The 22,518-nt window shown below is 37.5% G+C and overlaps 1 protein-coding gene across 2 annotated transcripts in view; it reads left to right on the forward strand.

Moving 5' to 3' along the window:
* The first annotated feature begins 296 nt into the window (after positions 1–296).
* The window catches only part of gdf11 (growth differentiation factor 11), a 23,234-nt gene continuing 1,012 nt past the window's right edge, over positions 297–22,518 (forward strand). Inside the window, exons 1-3 of one of the 2 annotated variants that reach the window (XM_060858532.1) lie at positions 297–1,050; positions 20,730–21,103; positions 22,160–22,518. The exon at positions 22,160–22,518 is cut by the window's right edge and continues 1,012 nt beyond it. In XM_060858532.1, the coding sequence (XP_060714515.1) occupies positions 543–1,050; positions 20,730–21,103; positions 22,160–22,518 (1,241 nt within the window). In that variant the 5' untranslated portion in view covers positions 297–542. The remainder of the gene's footprint in view (positions 1,051–20,729; positions 21,104–22,159) is intronic. The other variant, XM_060858533.1, reaches the window with a different exon arrangement.

The raw sequence follows: 22,518 nt of genomic DNA on the forward strand, positions 1-22,518 counted from the left end.
TAATACAACTGATTCAGTATAACTACAAGTAATCAAAATTAAAAACATATAGATTCTATTAACCTTTAAGATGCAGGGTTTGATATTAATATTACTGATCTCTAAACGGAGAGCAATAAGAAGTGCTCTCTCTCTCTCACTCTCTCTCGCTCTCTCTCTCACTCACTCACTTAGTGTCCATCCTAAAAGCCCTTTGTTTGCCCTCTTAGCCAATCGAGGCGAATTACGACACCAGCTGAGGTTCTATAAAGGCGCCTCCACGCTCAGCAACATCCTCCAACAAGGCAGCAGTTTAAACCTGCAATATACCGGAGCGGGAAACATCCATCCCACTATCATTGTACAAGTGAACGAAGACCAAATCAGATCTGTCTTTTCTTGGGTTGCATTGATGCTCTTTTTGTATTTTTTTTTTTTGTTATGGAAATCTAACTCACGCAAAGGGACATTTCATTTAAGCCAGTTGTAGGATTTTGCACTTTGCGGTTGACAAACTTTGCATCACGTCGGAAAGAGAGAAAGAAGGATAAAGCACGCTCAGGATGGCGCGCGCTAACTTTTGGCTGTGTTTGACGGTGCTCGTGGCTCTCGAGCTGTGCGGCAGCGACGAGCCCGAATTGTTATCGCGCGCAGCGGCGCCCTCTGAAGTGCCCGTGATGGCCGTGATGCCCTCGGCTCTTTCCCTGCTCGAGGTGATGCACGAGGAGGAAGTGCCGGTGGAGGAGGAGGAGGAGGCTGAGGAGGAGGAGGAGGCAGCCGGCGCGCGCCAGTGCTCGGCGTGCGCGTGGCGGGAGCAGAGCCGCGCGCTGCGCCTCGAGACCATCAAATCACAGATCCTGAGCAAGCTGCGGCTCAAACATGCGCCTAACATCAGCCGCGCCGTGGCTGAGCAACTGCTTCCTCGCGCGCCGCCGCTGCAGCGCCTCCTCGACCAGCACGACTTCCAGGGAGACGCGGCAGGAATAGGAGCAGCGCGAGAGCTGGACGAGTTCACTGAGGCGGATGAGTATCACGCCACCACTGAGTCGGTGATCGCCATGGCCTCAGAGCGTGAGTGCCTCAAAGTGTCCAACTTTCAAATGTGAAAATGTGTTCAGAAAGTTTTAAGGCACACACAGCACTTCCAGTGTTGATTTAACACCTTGTGCATTTAACTCGTTCAGTAATAAATGAGAGGTGTAAATGTTAATGAATCAGTATAAAAGTAGGTGTCAAGTTAACATTACATGGGGTGATTCAACTCAGTGGTAAAGGATGGACAGACCATATCGATGTTGTGCTTAATTTACGTCACAACTCGTTTCTGCAACACTCAGGATGGTGTTTGTATAGAAAGTTCCAGATATTAGAGTAAGAGCAGAGTTAACATTAACAAGTGCTATTAAGAGTTTCAAACACAATCCAAAACAAAATCAAGCCACATCTTCTTTTATTTATTAAGTGTTTGGGTCCAGCATCCCCATTTTCACTCATATTATATACCATATGTGATATATCCAGTTTATTACAACAGTGTTTGTAAACAGTTGCAGACCTCAGCAAAGCTAATGTTGGACACGACTTGTGAAGAGATATAAGAATTCCCACAGCTCATATGTAGTTATGAGTTAAGTGTGCGGTCAGGGACAGGGTTAGCACTCTTTTATTACTTCAGTGCACTCACTTTGAATTTGTACAGATTTTGCTCAAGATACATACTTTTGCCGTATCATCTAACCCAGCATTTCTTGTTAGTTTTTTCACAGTCAAATCTCGTATATATTTTAATCCCAAAGTATCCCTTTTTTTTTTTACAAACCTTAATAGGCCTTTAATCAGGCGAATAGACTTAACATAAATAAAGGGTAAACACGTTGCCATATATGACCAAAGAGACACAGCCTTGATCCCAGTCTTTGCTAGTCAGACGCTTTCTTTGACGTTGCTCAGTATAAGGTACAATCCCTCATTGAACAATCCCTCATTCCATCCTTGATGCTGAAACACAGGAAGCACTGAACGATTCAATACGATATGATACAATGCTTAAAGAGTACGTCGTATCACATAATACAACATTTTATTTGTTGGTCATTACATTTTGTTGATGATAACATTTCATAGATTAACACAGTTTTAAAAATGTTTGGCACACTATGCACATGGATTTAATCAGGTCAATACGCTAAATTATACCCAACAATTATGTGTTCTAGGAAAGGTTACAAATATCGAAGAATTTAAAGGGGTCATTCTTAGGGATCATACTGCGAACAGTTAAAATCCATTAGCCAACTGGGACTTTATAATTATTTATTGTGACAGGATCTATGAGTGTTGAAAATGTATAGGAAAGTACTCATGCCTTAAGAGCACTTCATCTTTTTTAATGTTCCCTATAGGCAAGAATTGCACTTTCCTCCTTCAAGAGATGAGGAAATATGTCTACATGCACACTGATTTTTCACTCTCATCCATTGCTTACAGAGAGGTCAGTTTACTACTGAACTCTCTCAGCTGTTTTTTTAATCGCATACTTATAAGCGAACATATGGTAGGCCTAAGGGCTCTGCTTGATGTCCTTTAGGTTTGCCATATTGGTGGTTTTCAAGAATTCACTACAAACCGCAGTAACATACTCGGTTGCCGCATCCCTTAAACTTTATGTTTGCAGTCACAGCTTGTGCATGTTTTTTTGGTGGGGGTGTGTGATAAATCAATAATGATAATGTAATTTAAAACCTGACAAGCAGATGCACATAAAGTAAACATAGTCTGCCTACAGCCTTGGCCACAGTTCACATGTGATATTAAAAGTATGTTCTATTTTAAAATATTCTCTTGGGCATTTTTTGTTTGTATAGGAATTCAAATATTAGATGTTTCAACAGATAGCTTAATTGATGCCAGAACACTGAAATCATAGAGCCTAAAATGCTGGTTTTCTAAGTGAACCTCAAAACCAACCCTATAGTTCTGGAAATTTCTATTATGGTTTGAGACTGTTCTTGATTTTTATTTATCTGTTTGGCAAAATCTTAATTGTAGATTTCTAACCATGCCACTGTCCATTTCAGACTAAAAGTGTTAACCCTAAGGGACCAAACTTTCCATCTCACAATCCCTAGAGCAGAAACATACTGATCAGCTGCAACCTAACTTATTATAAACCACACCAAACACTAACTAAACATCATATCTTCTAGTTCAAGTATATACTTTCCCAACTATTTTGTTAAAATGTGTTTCAACTGAGTGGCAATCTGGCAACCCGGGCAGTGAGAAAAAGTGTGTCCAGAAAGATGCTATTGTTCGGCCCTCAGCAGCGCACTCGCCTTTTAAATGCGAACTTTATAGGCGCAGCTTGGGGAGAAGGGGGTGTGGATACACACACACAAAAACACACACACACACACACACACACACACACACACACACACACACACACACAAAGCCCTGAGGGAACAGAATCAGGGTCGAGGGGGAGTGTGTGACCTTTCCGCCAAGAAATGCCGGGGGTTCAACAACATTTACACACGTAATGTATTCTGCACAAGGCGGACGAAAAGCCGAGCAAATAATCCCGTTTTTTTTCTTTCTTTCTTTCTTTTTTTTTTTGGGAGAACGAGATGTGAACAAAGCTGGGGTTTGTGTGTCCCCCCTCACTAAACTCTCGCTCAATTGTCACTCAGTTCACGTATCAGAATAATGAACCGCAGTTTAAACGCAGCTTGTGATTTCACATAAACAATAATTTTTTTAACAGCTGCAAAGTAGAGTCTTAAATTTTTCAAATAGACTTTCCTGGGTTTTAAAGTTCCATTATTTCCATAGAGTCACTTTCACAGTGTTCGTTTGTGTCCAGCTGGACTTATATAATCCCTGTAGGTGTTAATTCAACACTGGGGAATTTTGCTGTGCGCCTACTAATGATGCACATGTTAAAGAAAAAACCAAGCACATATGGTATCAGTAATGCTTTACCACCTTGTAAACTTCATGTTTCACGTTCTTTCTGGCATGCAAAGTAGTGCACATGCCAGAAAGATCATGTAATGCATATAAAGCTATATATAATGCCCTTAGTATGAGCTGAAATATATGGCATGCACAGAATGCGTACATTGACAATATAGAGAATATATGGTACTCGCAAGGAGCTAAAATTGATTGAGGAAGGATGACAGAAATAACACAATAAAAAAACAGAGATATTTTAAAAAAAAGCTATTAGAAAAATTTTGAAAAGAAACCTAAAGAGGTACAACAAAAGAAATAAGCAAGAAAGAAAAAAAGAACACTGTTGCTAGGCAACAGGGAAATATGATCAAATTATATATGAAATTGGCTGATGTTTTAGTTTACTAGCATGTTGTTATTAATGTTTTTATACAGACATTGTGAAAAGTATAAATGAGAAACATCAACGTTGCCACACAACTCTAAACTATCAAAACATTTTACTTCAGAAAGTTCTAAACACTCCACCATATCATTTAGTTGACTAAAACAAACAGAGCTTTAAGTCAATGGTTGATGTAGGATATGGTTTATTATTTTGTAAAAAAAAATTGAAATTAAAAAAATAAAAAACAGCTATGTCAGTTTAAAATGTATTGTGGCTATCATAAGTTAACTTTAATGAAGATGTGTTAAATTCACACTGAGAAGCAAGAACCAATGTTCAGGAGTTGGGGCTCACTGTTGATGTATGTCATTTTTACAACAAATCCTAAAGGAATTGATGAGGTTTTTGCTTTTATATTATCTGTATAAAAGCCTAACATGGTAGCTAGCTATCTATTTAGCCCTAGTCATTATCTGGCGTATACTCTACATTTTTCGCAGGTGCCTAGAAACCTGGTGTTGTCATGACTTCATACATCATTCTGTAGCAATTCTTAAGGATATTCTTCTGAAACTAAAAATATCTCAGAAGTTCATAAACATTAGCATACAGTAAAATATCATATATTATTTAATTATTTATTCCACCTTCAAAACTTTTGGCCTCCGTCAATCTGACTCTGATGCCGGGGAACGTGTAAATGCAATAAACATAGACATGTTCTGGTTGAAACACTAGATTCTTGTAGACACCTGAACATCATATGTGATTTAATATTAGATAGTATTCTAAGTTGCTATTAGAATAAAATCCACTCTTCTAGTGAAGTCTTCCCACTAGATTTTGGAGGATGGCTGTGGGGGTTTGAGCTTATTCAGCCACAAGAGCATTACTGAGGTCAGGCAATGATGTAGGGTCTGTTGTAGGGTCTGTTGTGCAGTCAGTTCCACTTCATGCCAAAGGTGTTCAGTGGGGTTGAGGTCAGTTCTGTGTGCAGGACACTCGAGTAGGATAGGCACTATATCCTTAGTAAATCATGTCTTTTTGGACCTTTCTTTGTGCATGGGGGTATTGTCATGCTAGAACAGGCCTGTTAGTTCCACTGAATGCTACAGCATTTAAAGACACCCAAATTGTGTGTTTCAAGCCTTGTGGTAACAGTCTGGGGAAGTGCCACATATGTGTGTGATACTCAGGGCTCCAAAAATAATGTCTATACGGTGAAATTTTACATCTCAAGTAATATATATATACATATATATATATATATATATATATATATATATATATATATATATATATATATATATTTGATTACAAGATTAGCTAGGATGTTTATGTGCATACAAGGATGTAGTAGTACAAAGCATTTTTACGCAACACCTAAAATGATCCCCAGTTTTTATCAGGAGTGTTTTTTTCTGAAGAACTTAGTAATAGGGTACATGTATTTGCGATACAAATTCAAATAATCTTTAATCCACTAAATTGCATTCGTCTCAAGCAGAAAACATGCAATGACTTAATAAGAATAAGAGTAAAGAGGGGAGTAAAGACACTGAAAAAGATTATTTTGGTCACGTTTAAGGTTGTGGAATGTTAGAAGCAGCTATAAAGTATTAGCATCGCTTATTCATAAAGCCAAAACTAGTGAAAATTCTTCCTTGGATAAGACTGAAAAATTCAAAGATAATTGTGCTAAAGGTTTTCACATGGAAAAAAAAAAAAAAATATATATATATATATATATATATATATATATATATATATATATATATATATATATGTGTGTGTATGTTTATATCTGCTGTAATAGAAAATTAATCCACGCCTTGTGTCATTTACCCGATCTTTGGGAACCAAGGGCGCAAAACTGCCCGTGCTCTCTGCATGGGAGGGATAGCATTACTCTCTCTCACCTGTCAATCACAGAGATTCTAGTCAACCATCTGTGTGCTCCTGTATGCAGATAAGGGCGCTTTCCTCTAAGTGTGATGTGAAACAGCATTAGCAGCAGTTCAAAAGATTCAGTTGGCTAAATTAATGTGTCAAAGATGAAGCATGTATTAGCCTTGATTTCCCCAGCTGGTAACTATAATATAATATGGGAGAGTTAGCTAGTGGTTGGAAATTGGCAGGTTGTCAAATTGGAGAGAAAATGGGGGAAATTCAACCTAGTTAAATAGAAAGCAGAACACACAGACAATGAAATAGCAAGCCTACTCCAGGAGCCAAAAAAAATGACACAATTACTATTTGTTATAATTGTAATATATACATAGTTCCCCGGTGTGAACTGTTCAATTAACCATGTAATAATCAATATGTTAGTCTCTTGTTATACATAAACCCTGAAATCTCTAAATAAACCCATCATGACCATGAGAAGGAAATCTGCACAGACTGAACAGAGTAGTGTTTAAAGTTTTAGCTTTGCAACTTCAACAGTTGATGATAATGATAGTTTGCCCATTTGTGTTTTTTGCTAGATGCTGACATATACTCATATGATTATGTAATTCATCTCTTTTCTATCATTTTAAACATATCTATCTACTTGTTCCATCTGTTGGCACCACTTTTTCCATTCTCTATCGTTCCTGCCACCTGCCTTCTCTTTTATATCATCATTCAACGTGTTCCGTTCTCTCTGCCTTGCTCTTTCATTCTTTTATCTCCTTTCCGTTTCTTCATCTCTTCTCCTCTCCCACCTCTCCGCTCACTCTGTCATTCCCCCTTTATTTCCACGTGCTGCACAAAGGAGCGCAACGCTCTCGCCTGTGGCGTCATGAGCGCATCCCACAGGAGGACCGAAACGCCTCTCTGTTTTGCAGATAAAGCACAAGAACTTCAAACGCTGATCCGTCCTCGCAAGAGATTTTCTTCTCGGAGGCATTAGCACTCAAAAAACGGATGGAGTTATTAATAGGGGTTCATCTGGTTTATGTTCCTTAGTCATATAACACATAGACATGCACATGTACACAGATTAGGTGCTTCCTGATTGCATGGATACATTTGCATACTGTCACGAGGTTTCCTGTGGACATTTATTACAAGAGATCATTATTTAGAGGACTCGATATAGACATAGATTTTTAAATGCACAATACACAATTCACATGATTTAGTTAGTTTTGTCAACAAAGTGCCAAAAAGTGTTATTTCAACAGCTTAAGCACTCACATAATCAAAGTGTGAGGACTTAATCTTGATAAAATCAATTTTGTGAATGCGTTTGTGTATTTTTTTATTTCAAAGATTCACCATATATTTTGCCAAGATTCATCAGTGTTGTTGCATGATCCCACATTTTTAGCCACATACTTAATACTTGTCCCAAAAAGGTAAAGTAAGGGTAGATACTTTATTGTCACTGAGTACAATCCAACAAAATTTAGCGTGGCCATTCTCTGCCAGCAATGTGGACATTTTAACATAATGTTACTACAATGAACCATCATTGTTCTGAGAAGATACGGATATGGAATAAGCGGAGCCAGCTCTTTAGTGTCTGACTCTTTATATAAATAAATAAATAATAGCAATGTGTACAGTCTCCATAGTTTGTAGGTTTCCGTCTCTTATACTGTTGTAACCACCTGGTACCTTAGTAAAAGGAAAGAATTTTTCTGTGAAAATTACAGATTATTTAAAATATAAAAAAAAAAAAGATTAAAATGATTTAAATTAATAAATAAAGTTAATTCACAAATATATAAATTTGTGAATAAACACATTCTAACATTCAGTCAGTTCCTTGCTACTACAAGTACCAGTAGGAATGTTGTACTGATGATTCCTAGAATCCTGCAGTAACATTATTGTAGCATCGTTTCGTGTGCTTCTCCCTACAGTTTTAAGTAAGGCGCAATCCTGTTTTTGTTTTTTAAAGACCCTGCTGTTTTCAGTAACACAAAACAGGTCATGGGTGTCAAAATCAAGTTGACCTGAGATGCTCACAGCCCTTGATTCTGATTGATTAGGGCTGTGGAGTGCCTGAGTATATTAAGTACAACTAATACTACGTAAAGCTTTATGACAAAAGAGTGCAGGGTGCACCTGCTTTTAGCCACTTGTGTGTAGATCTCAGGCCCATCACCGCATGTCAATTCAGTACTTGTTTGTATGAGAGAGAGTTTAATGCTGTGTGCATGTGGCTCGGTGCATGTGTGAGGCCAGAGCAGGGTTGCTGACCCCTTGGAGCCCTCATTTGTCACCTGTCTAGATATTTAAACCAGGCCTTCCTCCCTCATCAGTGTCCCTCTCTAACAACCACCAGAGCGTTTGTTGGTAATTTGTTGCCCCTCCTTCTCCTGCGTGGACTGCTCTCATTTGTTTTAAAGATTAGTTCATCTTGGTGCAACTTAGATGCATGAATTACAGTTTTTTGCTGTGCAAGGTATTATATGTATTTAAAATGAAGTAGCTGGTGATAAATGAATGTTAAAAATCATATGACACTTAAAGGTATTTGCATAATGCACACAAGAATTGGGTTATCTAGTTTTGGAGGTTTAAAAGGTATGGAAAAAAAACATTCATACCACACAAAATGTTAGATTTGATTTGAAGATCTATATTTATCACACATCTTTGTGAAAATCTTCAAAAAGTAGACTTCAACCTTTCTGCTCAGTTATACGTACAAAAAACAGTGATGAAATCAAATGCATATCAGAACACATTTTTTTAGCTCAGAATATTCAGCTTCCATTGTCCAAATGGTCTAATTGGGGCAAACATACACACACACACATGCAGAAAGAAGAATTAATACATTCACTGAGTTAGTGGAGAAAAAGCCCCCTATTGACAAGAGGGGTCACAGAGTTCACAGCAATGTGATATATCGGACGAGGAGCCAATTAACCTCTTCAGGTCTTTTTCTTTGGCCACGAAAAGAGAGCTGGTAGTAGATTAAACAACACGACAACCCCCCTCCACGAAAGAACGAACACTTAAGACGTCAAACACACACACACACACACACACACACACACAGATACACACACACACCAACTCTCTTCAACATCCACCCACCAACCACTCCCACTTTAAAAAACAAGAGCCACAAGTCTTTTATAGTGTTGACCCTATAAAAGGGTCATTTCCTGAAGGTGCAGGAACCATAAACGTTAAGAGGTCGAAAGCAGAAAAGACAAACCGGCCGTCCGACTGTCCTTTCAGTAAGTGGGCAGAGTGTGTGAGGAGTTAGTGACTAAACCTACATACACGCCGGATGGTAACACCTGCATCTGAGATCGTCTTCAACGATTCCCGTCCATAGGAAAGGGGAGAGAAGTGGGGGGGTTGTTCGAGCAAACGTGTGCGGAGCCTTTTGTGTTATCTGCCTGTTTTGTTTGAGCAGGAATAAAGAGTGAGGACAGTGGGGCTGTTGAGCTAGCACAACACGCTGTCAATTTTATGGCTAATAAACTTTCAAAGAGCCCAAAGTCCATTAATACCAGAGGCAAAATTTCACCAGGCCTCTCAGGAATCTCGCTCTCTCCTCCTTCTTGCTCTTCTTCCCACGCCGGGCCATTTTTAACCCCTAACCGGCATCACTCGAGATGCATCAAGCACATGTATAATTAAACATAACTCATAAACACTAACACCTTGTACACACTGACAGCTAGGCATTCTAAATGAGTGTGGAAATTGGATTTTGGATTTGGCCCCTTTTTTGCAGGGGAGTTTAGAGACTGTATTGAAGCTGTATAGATGAACATGAACATAGACCGTATCCTGACAGCTGTTTGATAAACTGTATGTAGAAAAATATTTTGTAGAAAAATAGTTTTTGTATGATTGATTATGAGTTGGTGTAAGTTATTTTGACTGTATTAGGTTATTCTTTGCCTGTGTTTTGTGTTTTGAAGATATGCATTACATATCGAACATTAAATATAATATACAATGCTCATAATACTAACATAATATATGACAATATATAATATGTAAAGTATGACAGACATGGCGGCAAAGAACACCATGAAGTTAAGCCGAGATATTTATTTAAATTTTTTTATAGTGCAAGGTTTCAATGAGTGTTCAGTGTTTAATTCCTCATTACTGAATGATATGCAAATAACAAACTTACTGCCCACATACCAATATGCTATCATTATACAGTAGTTGCTATGGTTACACCTTACAGAGCATTATCTCACTCTTTTGTCGCTTTGAATGAAACCACTACCATGTTCTGTAGCTCATAGATAATTTCTTTCTGTGTAAATTCATGTTCTTGATTTGTACTAATTTATATTGTGTGATAGTGACGCTTTAAAATTGGCCTCTTTGTTGCGGATCTCACACTGAATTTGTGTGTAGTTTCTTTTTTTAATATAGTGTTTTGCTTGATTTGGTTGAATATATTTGGTTAAAATCTACACTTTCTGTCCTTTTGTCCTAGTGAACAGATCATTGGTAACAGTATAGCAGAGCGTAGCTCCATTTTATTAATGTATGTATGTGGATGACAAGACTGTTTACCTGTTGTGTCCCTGTGAGCTGTAGACTTACTCAATTAAAGCAGGAGAGATGGATTTTGCAGTCAAGCTAATGTTGCTTGGATATACAATGTTTTCCTAGGAACTATTTAACCTGAGTTTTTTCACAGTTTTTTTGCAAGGCGGGAAACAATTGTGAAATTCCTCAAATAATTAAATACTCAGGTAGTGAGGTTATAACTTCAGAATATTAACAAAATGTGTCAGTTTAAATGTAGTATATTCTGAGGTTTGTGCTTAAGATAAAATCTTTACAAATATCAGTTAGGACACTCCGGTGTGATTGGTGTAGAAAGGGACGATTTGTTACAGCTATTGGAATGTATGAAAGCAGCAGCTCAGCTCTGTAATGCCACGTGGAGCAACAAGCGTTCTGTCCTAAAGGGACTGAGAACCTGGACGTTTTTATCGGGGGCTGCTTTTATAGGGTTGAGTTAAAGAGCCAAAACAGATGTCTGTACTCACTAATAAAGGAAATAATTACTCAGCGCTCTCCACTAATTAAGCACTTTGTTGAAATGAGGGTGGGATGGAGGGAGGAAACCAATAATAATCCACAAGCTTGTTGCTGCCATTCATGCATTCTTAAAAACCGATGGTCACGAGAAGAACAGCTGAATCATTCTGGCCATTAAGGGCATTGATAAGCCGGAAAAGACTTCATATGCATGAAAAATTAATAAGGATCTTATGTGTTCACAGAGTGGCTTCTCACAAAGAGGATGAGCAGCTAACACACACTTCCTTTTCCATTTAATGTTGGCCATGGCGTTCATTAGCAATGCCGAGTTGTCCGTTGCCAAAAGCACATTTGGATGAAGTCCAAGGCCACTGCTGTTAAGAACAACTGAACAGCTTGAGAATATATGGAGAAAAGAGTGTGCTGCTTCGAAAGCTTTAGTAGTTATTAGGGGCAATGGAATCTCAGCGCTCAGCTTCGCTGCTATTGAGATGAAGGTTGGGAGTTCAGACCTGAGGACTGCAAGAGAGCTAGTATTGGGCCCTAAAGCAAGGGCTTTTAACCTTCAACTACTCATTCTTAAACGCATTATTTCAACATATTTATTTACAGAAAGAAAGCATATTAATATACATTACAAACTGAAATTAAAATGGAAAGAATGAACAAACAGAAGAAATAAAACAGACATATCTGGCTGTGTGAAGCTACCTCAGAGAAGCCGTTCAGGAAAAAATGAATAAATGTATTAGGATGTCTTTTAAAATGTATGTAAAGGAAGATGAGAGAGAGCAGAAAGGTCAGGTCAGCATGCTTCACTCCATGCTGTGTTAGGCATTTCATTTTTTTTTTCAATGAAAAAAAAAAAAGAATGAATTATTCATTCATTTATCTTCAGTAACTGCCTTATCTTGGTCTTAGGAACACTGCCAGGCAGAAATACATACAATTTATCACTGGGCAACACACACACACACACAAACACACACAAACACTAAGATGAATTTAAGGAATTCATTATTTACAGGACAGTGCAAGCACGTAACTGGCAACAGATCAGAAAACTGAATGGTGACAAAAAGACACAAATCCTCATAGATTCTTAAATGTCACTCATATTTTTTGAAATTGTACAGGATATACAGTATACATACATTTATACATATATAAATTCTTTTTTTTACAGATTTAGTCCATTAAATATTATTAGCATGCATTGGTAACAACACTGTTTGATGGTAACTGATACTTTTACGTTTTTGTAAATTCATTAGCTTTTATAGGCTTATGCTTAATAATACATTACTTAACCTGAATTTTCCCCCAAAAAAGTCATTAATTTATTTAGTTACAGAAGTTTTGACACTTTTCTACTTATGAAGAAACCCAGCCTTACAATTCAACCTTACAAATAAATCACCCCTTCCCTTTATAATAACAGAATATGTTTACATATTGGAACATGATATGCTCAGTTATTCATATAACACTCACCTGTCACATGTTCTTTACTAACCTTTTCAGTAAAATGTTTTCTAAAATAACACAAAAACACTGCAGTAACTACATTTACACTTTGACCAGCCTGCACACTCAAATGAATTCCCCTGAAAGGATTTAATCAGAAACATGTTACATGGAGTTTTGGTTACCATGAGTTACAAATGCCCTTGGGATAGAGAACCATAGTGAACCTTGCACTTCACAACTTCACCAAAAACTTATCTTCTTTTTTATCTAGCTATGTAACTATACAGGTCAGGCACTGCAGAAGTTAGGACACCTATTAAAGTAGATTTGAACTCTTTACATGTGTGACACTAAACCTGAAAAGATTATTCAAAGTTCTTATTTATTGATCAAAATTCAACTGGAAATTCGTCCTAAAATAATGTTAAAGGTCCAGCAAGTGTTTTCATGATGCATAGATTAAATGGATTTCTTCAGTTAGCTAAGGAATAAAAATACATTCATGAAATTGTAACGAAAATTGGCAGTATCATGTTATGACTATGCCGTATTGTCCTGATATATCGCATCACATCACTGACAGTGCGATGACCGTGTCAGAAATTAATTAATGTAATTAATCATAAACTCTTATTTTATGCATTATTTTATAAAAATAAGGAGCTGAAAAAAGCACTGAACACATGCAAGCTCGTAACATCTGCATCCTTTTAATTAAAACTCGGTCCTTCTTATGCATGTACTGCATTCGAAATCTTCACAGTGGGCTACATTCTTCATTTAATTTAGAAGAGTTGTAGGTAAGGTTTTTGTAGGCTAAACTGAACTAAACATTTCCTTCCGATTTACAAACGTTTTGCTGATTAACTTTACACTCATGTATGTATGTATGTTGTTGAATGATAAAAATGCTAAGATAAAAGGCAGAAAGCTCACAGAGATGATGATTAAATGGTGAAAGATTGTATTTTTCCTAATGAGCTCTTGTAGGATATAAACATTTTTCCAACTAACTCACTCTTCATGAACATCACAATTCTGGTGTATATGCTCCTGTAAACAATTTATGAATTCATAATCAATGAGTTCATACTGCAAATGAGTGTGATAATAAATTGTTACACTATTAATGTAATGGTCTATGTAATGGTCTATGTAATGGTCTATGTAATGGTCTGTGTAATGGCGTAATGATGTAAATGTGGAATTATGAAGTGTCCTAATACATAAGCACAAGCTTTTGTTACATTGTTCTGATAAACGCAATGATAAGGTAGCAGTCTCGGCATGAATTGAAATGAAACTCGAAGTAACAAACAAATTTCTTTGCATTCCTGCATTGTTACAATGCATCGTACAATAATACTGTTGTCACCCTGTGGTATAATTTCATGGTATTGAGAGTAGTTTGCTGTTCATATACTATTGAGCACACATTTTCAATACCAACCATTGATTGGACATTGTAGCATGACTAGCAATTTGCTAGGAATCTCTAATACTCTTGTATCATCATCAAACCATGGATTCATTGTGTCACTCCAGCTGCAACTGTAGCCAAAGCCTCCTAAATCTTGACACATGTGGATGCAATGTTTGTGTCCATCTCCCCCTCCAGAAAATGAGAGGTCCCTCATGTTAGGGATGGAGAATCCCCCAACGTCCTTCTCTCCTGAACTCCTCCCCCACTCCCCTCGTCAAGTCCTCCTGGGACCCGAGGGCCGAACAAAGAGTGTGCAGGGCCTGTGTGAGTGCTGCTGGGCCCCTGTCTTATTAGAGGAGTCGTTAACGTGTCAGAATGATTAATTTCCAGAGGTGCATAGGGATCCCCTAGAGTCACATTCATTCTTTTTAACACACACTTCCCTCCAAATACCACATTTGCATTTCCCATTAAGAAAATATAGATATATATGCAAATAGAATCCCGCCCCCTTTTTTCTGGGGTGGGGGCAAGCGAAAGCATTATTGGCTTCTGTCTTTTTTCTCCCAACAGATGACCGTTTTCTTTTCTACAGCTTTTTTGTGGGGAGGAAAATCCTTCTGGGAATTTTTTTGCCATCCAGTCAGATACAAAACTTCACCTTAACCCAAACATGTGCATGCGGTATGTGACATGACCATCAGTGGTGTAAGAGGCTAAACAGGTGTGTTTATTTTATTATATTGAGCTAATTATCCTCACAGATCAAAATGCAAATTAGAAATACCAATCTGTCTTCTTGGCAAAAAATTAGGTAACGTGTTAAAAATTTTATTTAAATGCCTCTGAATATAGACTCTCTGCAACAAAATATCGATAAAATTAAGGTATTAATTAATTCAAATTAATTATTTGTGAAATGTATAAAGATTTTTTTGTTTTGGTGGTATTAAAAGTCAAATCATTAAATCAAAATACTTTCATAGTCATCATAGATCTGGAGCCATGATTTGCAAAACTTAAAACAATTGCACTGATAAGTTATATGATGAAGTCAGTGATGGAAAATATTTGATACATGTTCTGATACTCTCAGTATTTTTATATGTGGTGTGCATATAGTGTGATTCACTATATCACTGTCACACTACATGCACAGCACATATAACAAAACAAAGGATATCAGAAAATGTATCAAGTTCTTTCCATCACTGATCTAACACCCAATATCGATTCGATCCCTAGACTCTATACTGAGATCTGTTGAGTGAACGCCAGCTGGCTCTACAATCACACCTGCAACATGACATTGGGTTTACTAAATATTTTACAATTAGCACATCTGTAACAAGTTTCAGTTGGAGCAACTGATGTGTAAAGATTGTGACAGATTAATAGGATTTTAGGCGTCTAAAGAAAAGCAAAAAACAAATAAAAAACAGAATAGCACAGATTTTCTTTTAATCCCCACCCCCATCTCTGTAATCCGTTTCCCACAAAGTCCGTTCAATATTTTTCCCCTGAGAACTGAATTTAATTATTCCAAGTAACCTCTCTTTGCTATGCTCACCATTAGCATCAGCTACCGACCTGATTCACAATAAAATTTCAAGTTCAGTGATTCTTAGTCTTTCTGAGACTAACTAGGATAAATGTGTGTAAAGTATCTAAAACGACTGGCAGCAATGTGTGTGTGAGATCAGTCATGCAAGCCTTATCATTTGAGTCAATATCTGCTGTTGATGTTGAATAGAATGCTTGGCTGCTTAGTGCAGTTTAGTGTAGGTTTTTGTTTTGTATAATTGAAATAAATGTTTGAATTAAGAGTCAAAGAAAATGTCTAAGGAAATTTTTTTTTGGTCATGTAATTTATTATTGGTGGATATGAATGAACTTTAACTTAAAGTTACAAACAATACAATGGACAATATATGGAGTTTGTGTGTTATGGAAAACTGCACAATCAGTAGTTACTGTATTTTCAGATTCCTTAACCAATGAATTTTAATAAATTTAGCCAACCGTACAAATATGTTAACATAGTTCATTTAAGTTAAGAAACCGTATTATTTTATTATTTGGATATTATAATATAATAATATTATGTTATTATAAGGTCAAATGTCAAAACTGGTCAACTCTTTTAGGTAACAAACAAATTACTATTAAAGAGGAGGTGTGCAAAAATGTACAAAAGAAACTATAATATAACTAGATTTGTAAAGTTCATCGCAACAAACTTTGATGGTGGCTTTGGCTTTGATGTTTGGATTTGGCTGAGTGTTTTGATATATCACATGCCCATGTTGTGCACATTTTTTATTTTCACGTGACATCATGTGACGTCACGTGACTTCACGAGAATACCCGTGAGGAAGTTCCCCTCATTGTTCTGAGTGTTTTGATATGTCACATGTCCATGTTGTAAAAAGTTTTTTGATTTTGCATATTTTGGGGGCGGGGCTGCGGCACAACCGGAAGGCCAGTCAGTACACCAATTTAAAAGTTTGTTCAGAGTATCACCTTCAAGGAGCTGGCCGAGTTTGGTGTAGATAGTTCGAAAGCTTGCCGAGTTTTAAACCTCCAAAGTTTATCATGGGAGTCTATGGGAAAAAAGGCCATTTTGTGACCCAGTACCCGAAGTACCGGTACTCGGATCGCTTAGAAAAGTAAGAGCAACAATCTTTAGACCAGTGTCTACAACATATCCGAATTTGGTGCATGTGGCTCGAAAGCTCTAGGAGGAGTTACTCTTGATAAATTTTTATCTAAGCTTAAATAGGCAAACAGAATGTTGGCTTCTACAAAACCAATATAAATATGTAGAGCAGGTTCTGGGCCCATTAGTGTCAGCCTCAGATGCCATACACACAAATGGTTGGCTGAATGTCTGATGCATATGGCAGAGAAAATTGGAAACATTTCAGGAGTTTCAAAGATATCCTCTGATTGGTTGCATTCTACAGGATTTCGAGGAGACGTGTGTAACATGTTTTAATGGCCTGCCTGGAAACAAAGCCGTAGTGTTGCTTTGTTTCCCTCACGAAAGAGAGAAGTTATTTTTATAACTGTGGCAACGAGCACCTATTTGGATCAGCTAAATGCTGAATTTTCCAAATTATATGAAGTTAATGGTTTAGACTCATTCATTTACATGACTTTCTTAAATGAATCTATAGTTGTATGCCTGTCTGTTTTTGTAAGAACATCGACTTTACATTTTTATTCCCCTAAACATTATGCTGAACAAAATTAACTGTGATTGGTTGCTTTACATGCCATTCAGATGTCCTCTTAGGTGGTTCTTGGCCAATAAAAGTTGCTATGGAGGCCAGACCCATCAGAGGCCACCTGGACAATGCTCCAGGTCTTACTATGGTCTTACTATTTTCAGTTATACAGTTCCAGGCTCCTATCTGCTTGAATTGGGAGAAACCCATATACCAGGAACAAATTGACAGAGTGGCCTTTAAAACAGAGATTTCAAATGGTCAAAAAAAAAAAAATCTAGCCCATGAGATAATTAGACCATTTTATTAAAGGGCAGGATTTACAGAAGCCATGCCGGGTAATACACACAGCCACAAATACATTTTAAGCAGTGGTTTGTCTTTTCTCCATACCTCTGTTTATATTGAAAATATTCGTTTGGATTTTTCCTCACTACTGCTTTGCCCTTTGTCATGTGCTAGTTTACACTGCCAAAACATTCATTTGGCATGATTATGTATCTGTTATGATTTATGGTGGGGTCCAACATTAAAGTTTTCTCTTTTTTACCTTTTTCTACAGCTATGGTTTTCACTGTTATTATATAAAGAAGCAGACTAAATGCAAATAAAATTTGCTAATTGTTGAAGAAAGGCAAGTAAAAGATGCATTTGACTTTCTACTGACTTTATCCAGGTGAACCTGTGACCTAATAGAAAACAATAGGGCAGGTCTGTAGACTCTGGTCAGTAAAAGTACAGGACTGAATGTGCTGTTTATCTTTTGCGCTGTTTTTAATTTATGTTAGCACTGATCCATCCTGTCTACTATTATATATTAGGCCTTTTGCAAATTTCTCTGCCTACGGGAATTTTCGTGTTAAACATGAGTTATACATATTGCACACAATACATAATGTTTTATTTACTCCAAATGCTTTTAGACACCTTTAAGGTGTAAGGTTTGCTTCTATACCAATATTCTATTGGTCTGGAATTACCAAAGATAATCTAACTACCAAACAATCTTATGGCTTTTTGTGGTTGTTCAATTATATTTTGTGTAAACAATAATTTACCACCAGTTCAGACTGTTGATTTTCTTTTTCTGTATAAGAAAATTTTGACAGTGACAGTAACAATAAATCCAGGTCAAGTGCTGGATCACTTGTTCTTTTATTTCTGGTAAACATTACAGTAATGGCAATGTTAATTGCCATAACCGTGCCAAATCTCAAGAGAGGAACACTGCAATATTGTCAAAATTTACACTAATGAGCAAACTTGCAGCTCATCTCAGCATGATGATCTTCCTGCTCAAACTTGTTTGGCTTCTCATCAACTTTCCATTCACAAACATAATAGATATTGTAGCATTTATGTCACCGAATACATGCAATATAATTTAATTACAGACCTGCTACCAACTGTCTGTGGATTCAGTGAGAAAGAAACGCTTTCAAGTTCACGAGAAACAACTAAAAATATTCAGAAACTTTTTTTTGCTTTAAAACCAACAAAGCATGGAGAAAGATACTACCATTCATTACCATAGGGCTGACCTTGACCTTCAAACTCAATTTGGCTATTATGCACTACCCCTCCCTGCACCATTGGAGATGTAAAAGGCTCTCAGTGCTGACCTTTAATCTTGTTTCTTAACTGGACCAAGGTCTCTGAGTGATCTTCTGACACAGGAAACCTTCGTGGGTTGCTAAAGCAACCACGGATTGGGGCTTGATTGACAGATACCCTTAGTTTTTGTAAAATGGTGGAGGCACATTTTTCCCTTTAGTGAACAATGCAGGAAATAAAAACATATGGCTATGGAGGATTAGCTTGCTTTGACTCTAAAAACCATTTATACTAGTACTTTTGCTTCGTGCTGCATTGTTCTCAAATGACACAGTCTTTCTCATAGGGAAATCACCACCCAAAGCTCAGCATATTTACTAATTATTGGTAAAATGTCTTTTAATTTTTTTTTTTGCTACAAATAGGTAAATATAACATATGATGAGATGTATGATATGTATTTTTATTAGTAATTAATAAAGATATTTAATACATATGGTTATGATTCACATGACATATCTAAAGGTTCTGAAAAACCATATTCTGTTCTCAAGGCCCTGGTATACACTTCTGGTATTGCATTGATAATGTTTAAAAGCGTTTGTGTGGTTTTCTGTTCATTTTTAGCGCTTTAGCTTTTAGAAAAAAATATGCTCATTGTTAAAATTCTTAGAATAAGTATTTTAATTCTGCCTATAATTTTACAGTGTACCACAGTGGTGCAGTGGGCAACATTGACATCTATCACAACTACTGAATTTTTTAAAATAGCCATTCATTACAACTGTGGTGAGCAGAAAGGTATCAGAGACAGAGAGGCTACAACAGCAGAAGACCACATCTAGTCAGGCAAGAACAGGAATCTTAGGCTACAATATGTAGTATGAAAATGTTGCATTAAGTGATTAATCCTGATTTCTGATGAGACATAAAGATGATAGGTTCAGCCATAAATCTATTCATCAGCCATGAATCTATAAAGCCTTTTGTCAACTTTTAGGTTGTATGTGATGTAATGGGCATAATTTCTTGCCATATATTGGGCACTTTAATGCCAATACCAAAGTATTTATTTAAATGCCACAGTCTGAACAAAGTAGAGCACTTTTGGGATGACACAGAATGGGACATTTGCACCATGAATGTGCTGCATTTATTTGATGAAATGTGGTATATTCCCAATACTTTCTATTGTATAAATTGAGGCTCTTCTGAAAAGGGAGTGGGAGTTTCCTAATCTGTATTACTGTTGTGTTCCTAATAAAATGTCTTTTGGAGTTTTAAAAATATTCACAACATACCATATTTTGAGTTTTGCTCAAGACACTGGCATGTGAAGATACTGGAGGTACCCTTGCAAATTTCCCAAAGAGACACAGATAAAGGTCTGTGTAATTTGCAGTTAAAAGACCTCTGTTAAGTGAAAATAACCCACTGCTGGTACTTTTTAGTGATGACAGCAAGATACTATTTATAGAACAAAGAAGCAAGACTAAGAAGCATTTCATTTAAAACCCCCTGTCCAGAACTAAGAAGCACATCATTCAAATGTCACTGTCCAAGGTGCTGAATCAGTCAGTAAGTCAATATCTTCTGAGATTCATAAGCAACTGCCTGTATTATAATGCATTGGACAATATTATTGACATAAGCTGCTTACATGTTTGGTTTAAAGCTGGTCATGAGGATAAAAGAAACTGAACTCTTCACTAAACTGAAATGCCCTGTTGTTTTTCTCTTTACACAGCGGAGCCAATAGTCCAGGTGGATGGAAAACCAAACTGCTGTTTCTTCAAGTTCAGTCCCAAGTTGATGTTCACTAAAGTGCTGAAAGCCCAGCTCTGGGTTTATCTACGACCATTGCAGCAAACATCTACTGTTTATCTGCAGATCCTGCGTCTGAAACCCGTAACTGATCAGGGCAGTCGCCACATCCGCATCCGTTCCCTCAAGATCGAGCTCAGCTCACGGTCAGGCTACTGGCAGAGCATTGACTTTAAACATGTCCTGCAGAACTGGTTTAAACAGCCACACACAAATTGGGGCATTGACATAAATGCCTTTGATGAAAGTGGCAACGACCTGGCTGTGACCTCACTAAGACCTGGAGAAGAAGGGCTGGTAAGGACCCTTAGACCTGCTGATCAGTGGTATCATTGATGGTGTTATTCAGGAATTTGGTATTTCAATTTGATATTTGTGAAAGTCATAGAGCTTGGCAGGAGATTAATTATAAAAGAAAAATATCGGGTAAAACAGGAACCTTGGCAAGTATGCCCATTGTTGGTCCTCGAAAGGGCAAGTTCATTTCTCCAGAAGTAACTAACAACACAACCCTTTGGACAGCAAGATGTTTTTAAAAGCGAGGAAAAAAAAGATCAGAGACTCTTTAGCAAGACTACAAAAACAACATAAAAAGCAGAGAGAGAATGAAACTCCCTCTGGACCTCTCCTTTCTCTTTATCCAACAAAGAAAGCAGAGTGCAAGCTGACAGGATTTGACCTCAGTGGCCTTGTGGTTTGTTCCCTTCTTGCTTAACTCATGCGTGTGTCCAGCTGCTTGGCCACAAGATGAGATCAGTGTTGAGGACAATGAAATTGTTAAGACACCGGGTTCACAATCTCTTGAGAATCACTAGGTGCGTACAGGTCAAGGTTAGGACAAAAACAGGAAGCCAAAGGTCACATATAGCCTGCAGTTTTTAGTTTATCAATGCCTCAAAATTACTAACACATCAGAATTTACAGAAATCAACCCCCACAAGAAGTCAGCAATGGATATAACTAGAGTGGGTTTAAGATGTGTCTTTTTTAAATAAACAATCTTCCTGGATTGGTAAAATGATTACAGATTTGGCATCTGATCTCGCAGCTGTTAACGAAAGTGAGGGTTCTCGTGGCCACGGAGCACTTGCATTAAATGATTGGAATCTATATTTTATAAAGTATCAAGCCACCAGTTTGTAGCTTGTTTGATCCACGAAATCCATGTTTTCACCTGTCTCTTGATTCCTTGATGCAGTGAAGTGCTTTCTTTGCAAACTCAATTACTCAAAATTTCTAAATACAAAAAGATTATCTAAATATAAAGACTAAGGTTTTAGCAATTTTCTGTCTCTCAAAGTTTCACCCCTCTCTTCTTTTTTCCCCACTTACTTTCCCTCCCCTGATTTCCAGCAGCCGTTCCTGGAGGTGAAAGTTCTCGAGACGACAAAACGTTCACGCCGTAATCTTGGCCTGGACTGTGATGAGCACTCGACCGAATCTCGATGCTGCCGCTACCCACTCACAGTGGACTTTGAGGCATTTGGATGGGATTGGATCATTGCTCCTAAGCGCTACAAAGCCAACTACTGTTCAGGCCAGTGTGAGTACATGTTCATGCAGAAGTACCCACACACCCATTTGGTGCAACACGCTAATCCTCGAGGCTCGGCCGGTCCTTGCTGTACACCAACCAAAATGTCACCCATTAATATGCTCTACTTTAACGACAAGCAGCAGATCATCCACGGAAAGATTCCTGGCATGGTGGT

This window comes from Tachysurus vachellii, chromosome 22, assembly GCF_030014155.1.
Source record: "Tachysurus vachellii isolate PV-2020 chromosome 22, HZAU_Pvac_v1, whole genome shotgun sequence".
In the NCBI taxonomy this organism is placed as follows: Eukaryota; Metazoa; Chordata; class Actinopteri; order Siluriformes; family Bagridae; genus Tachysurus; species Tachysurus vachellii.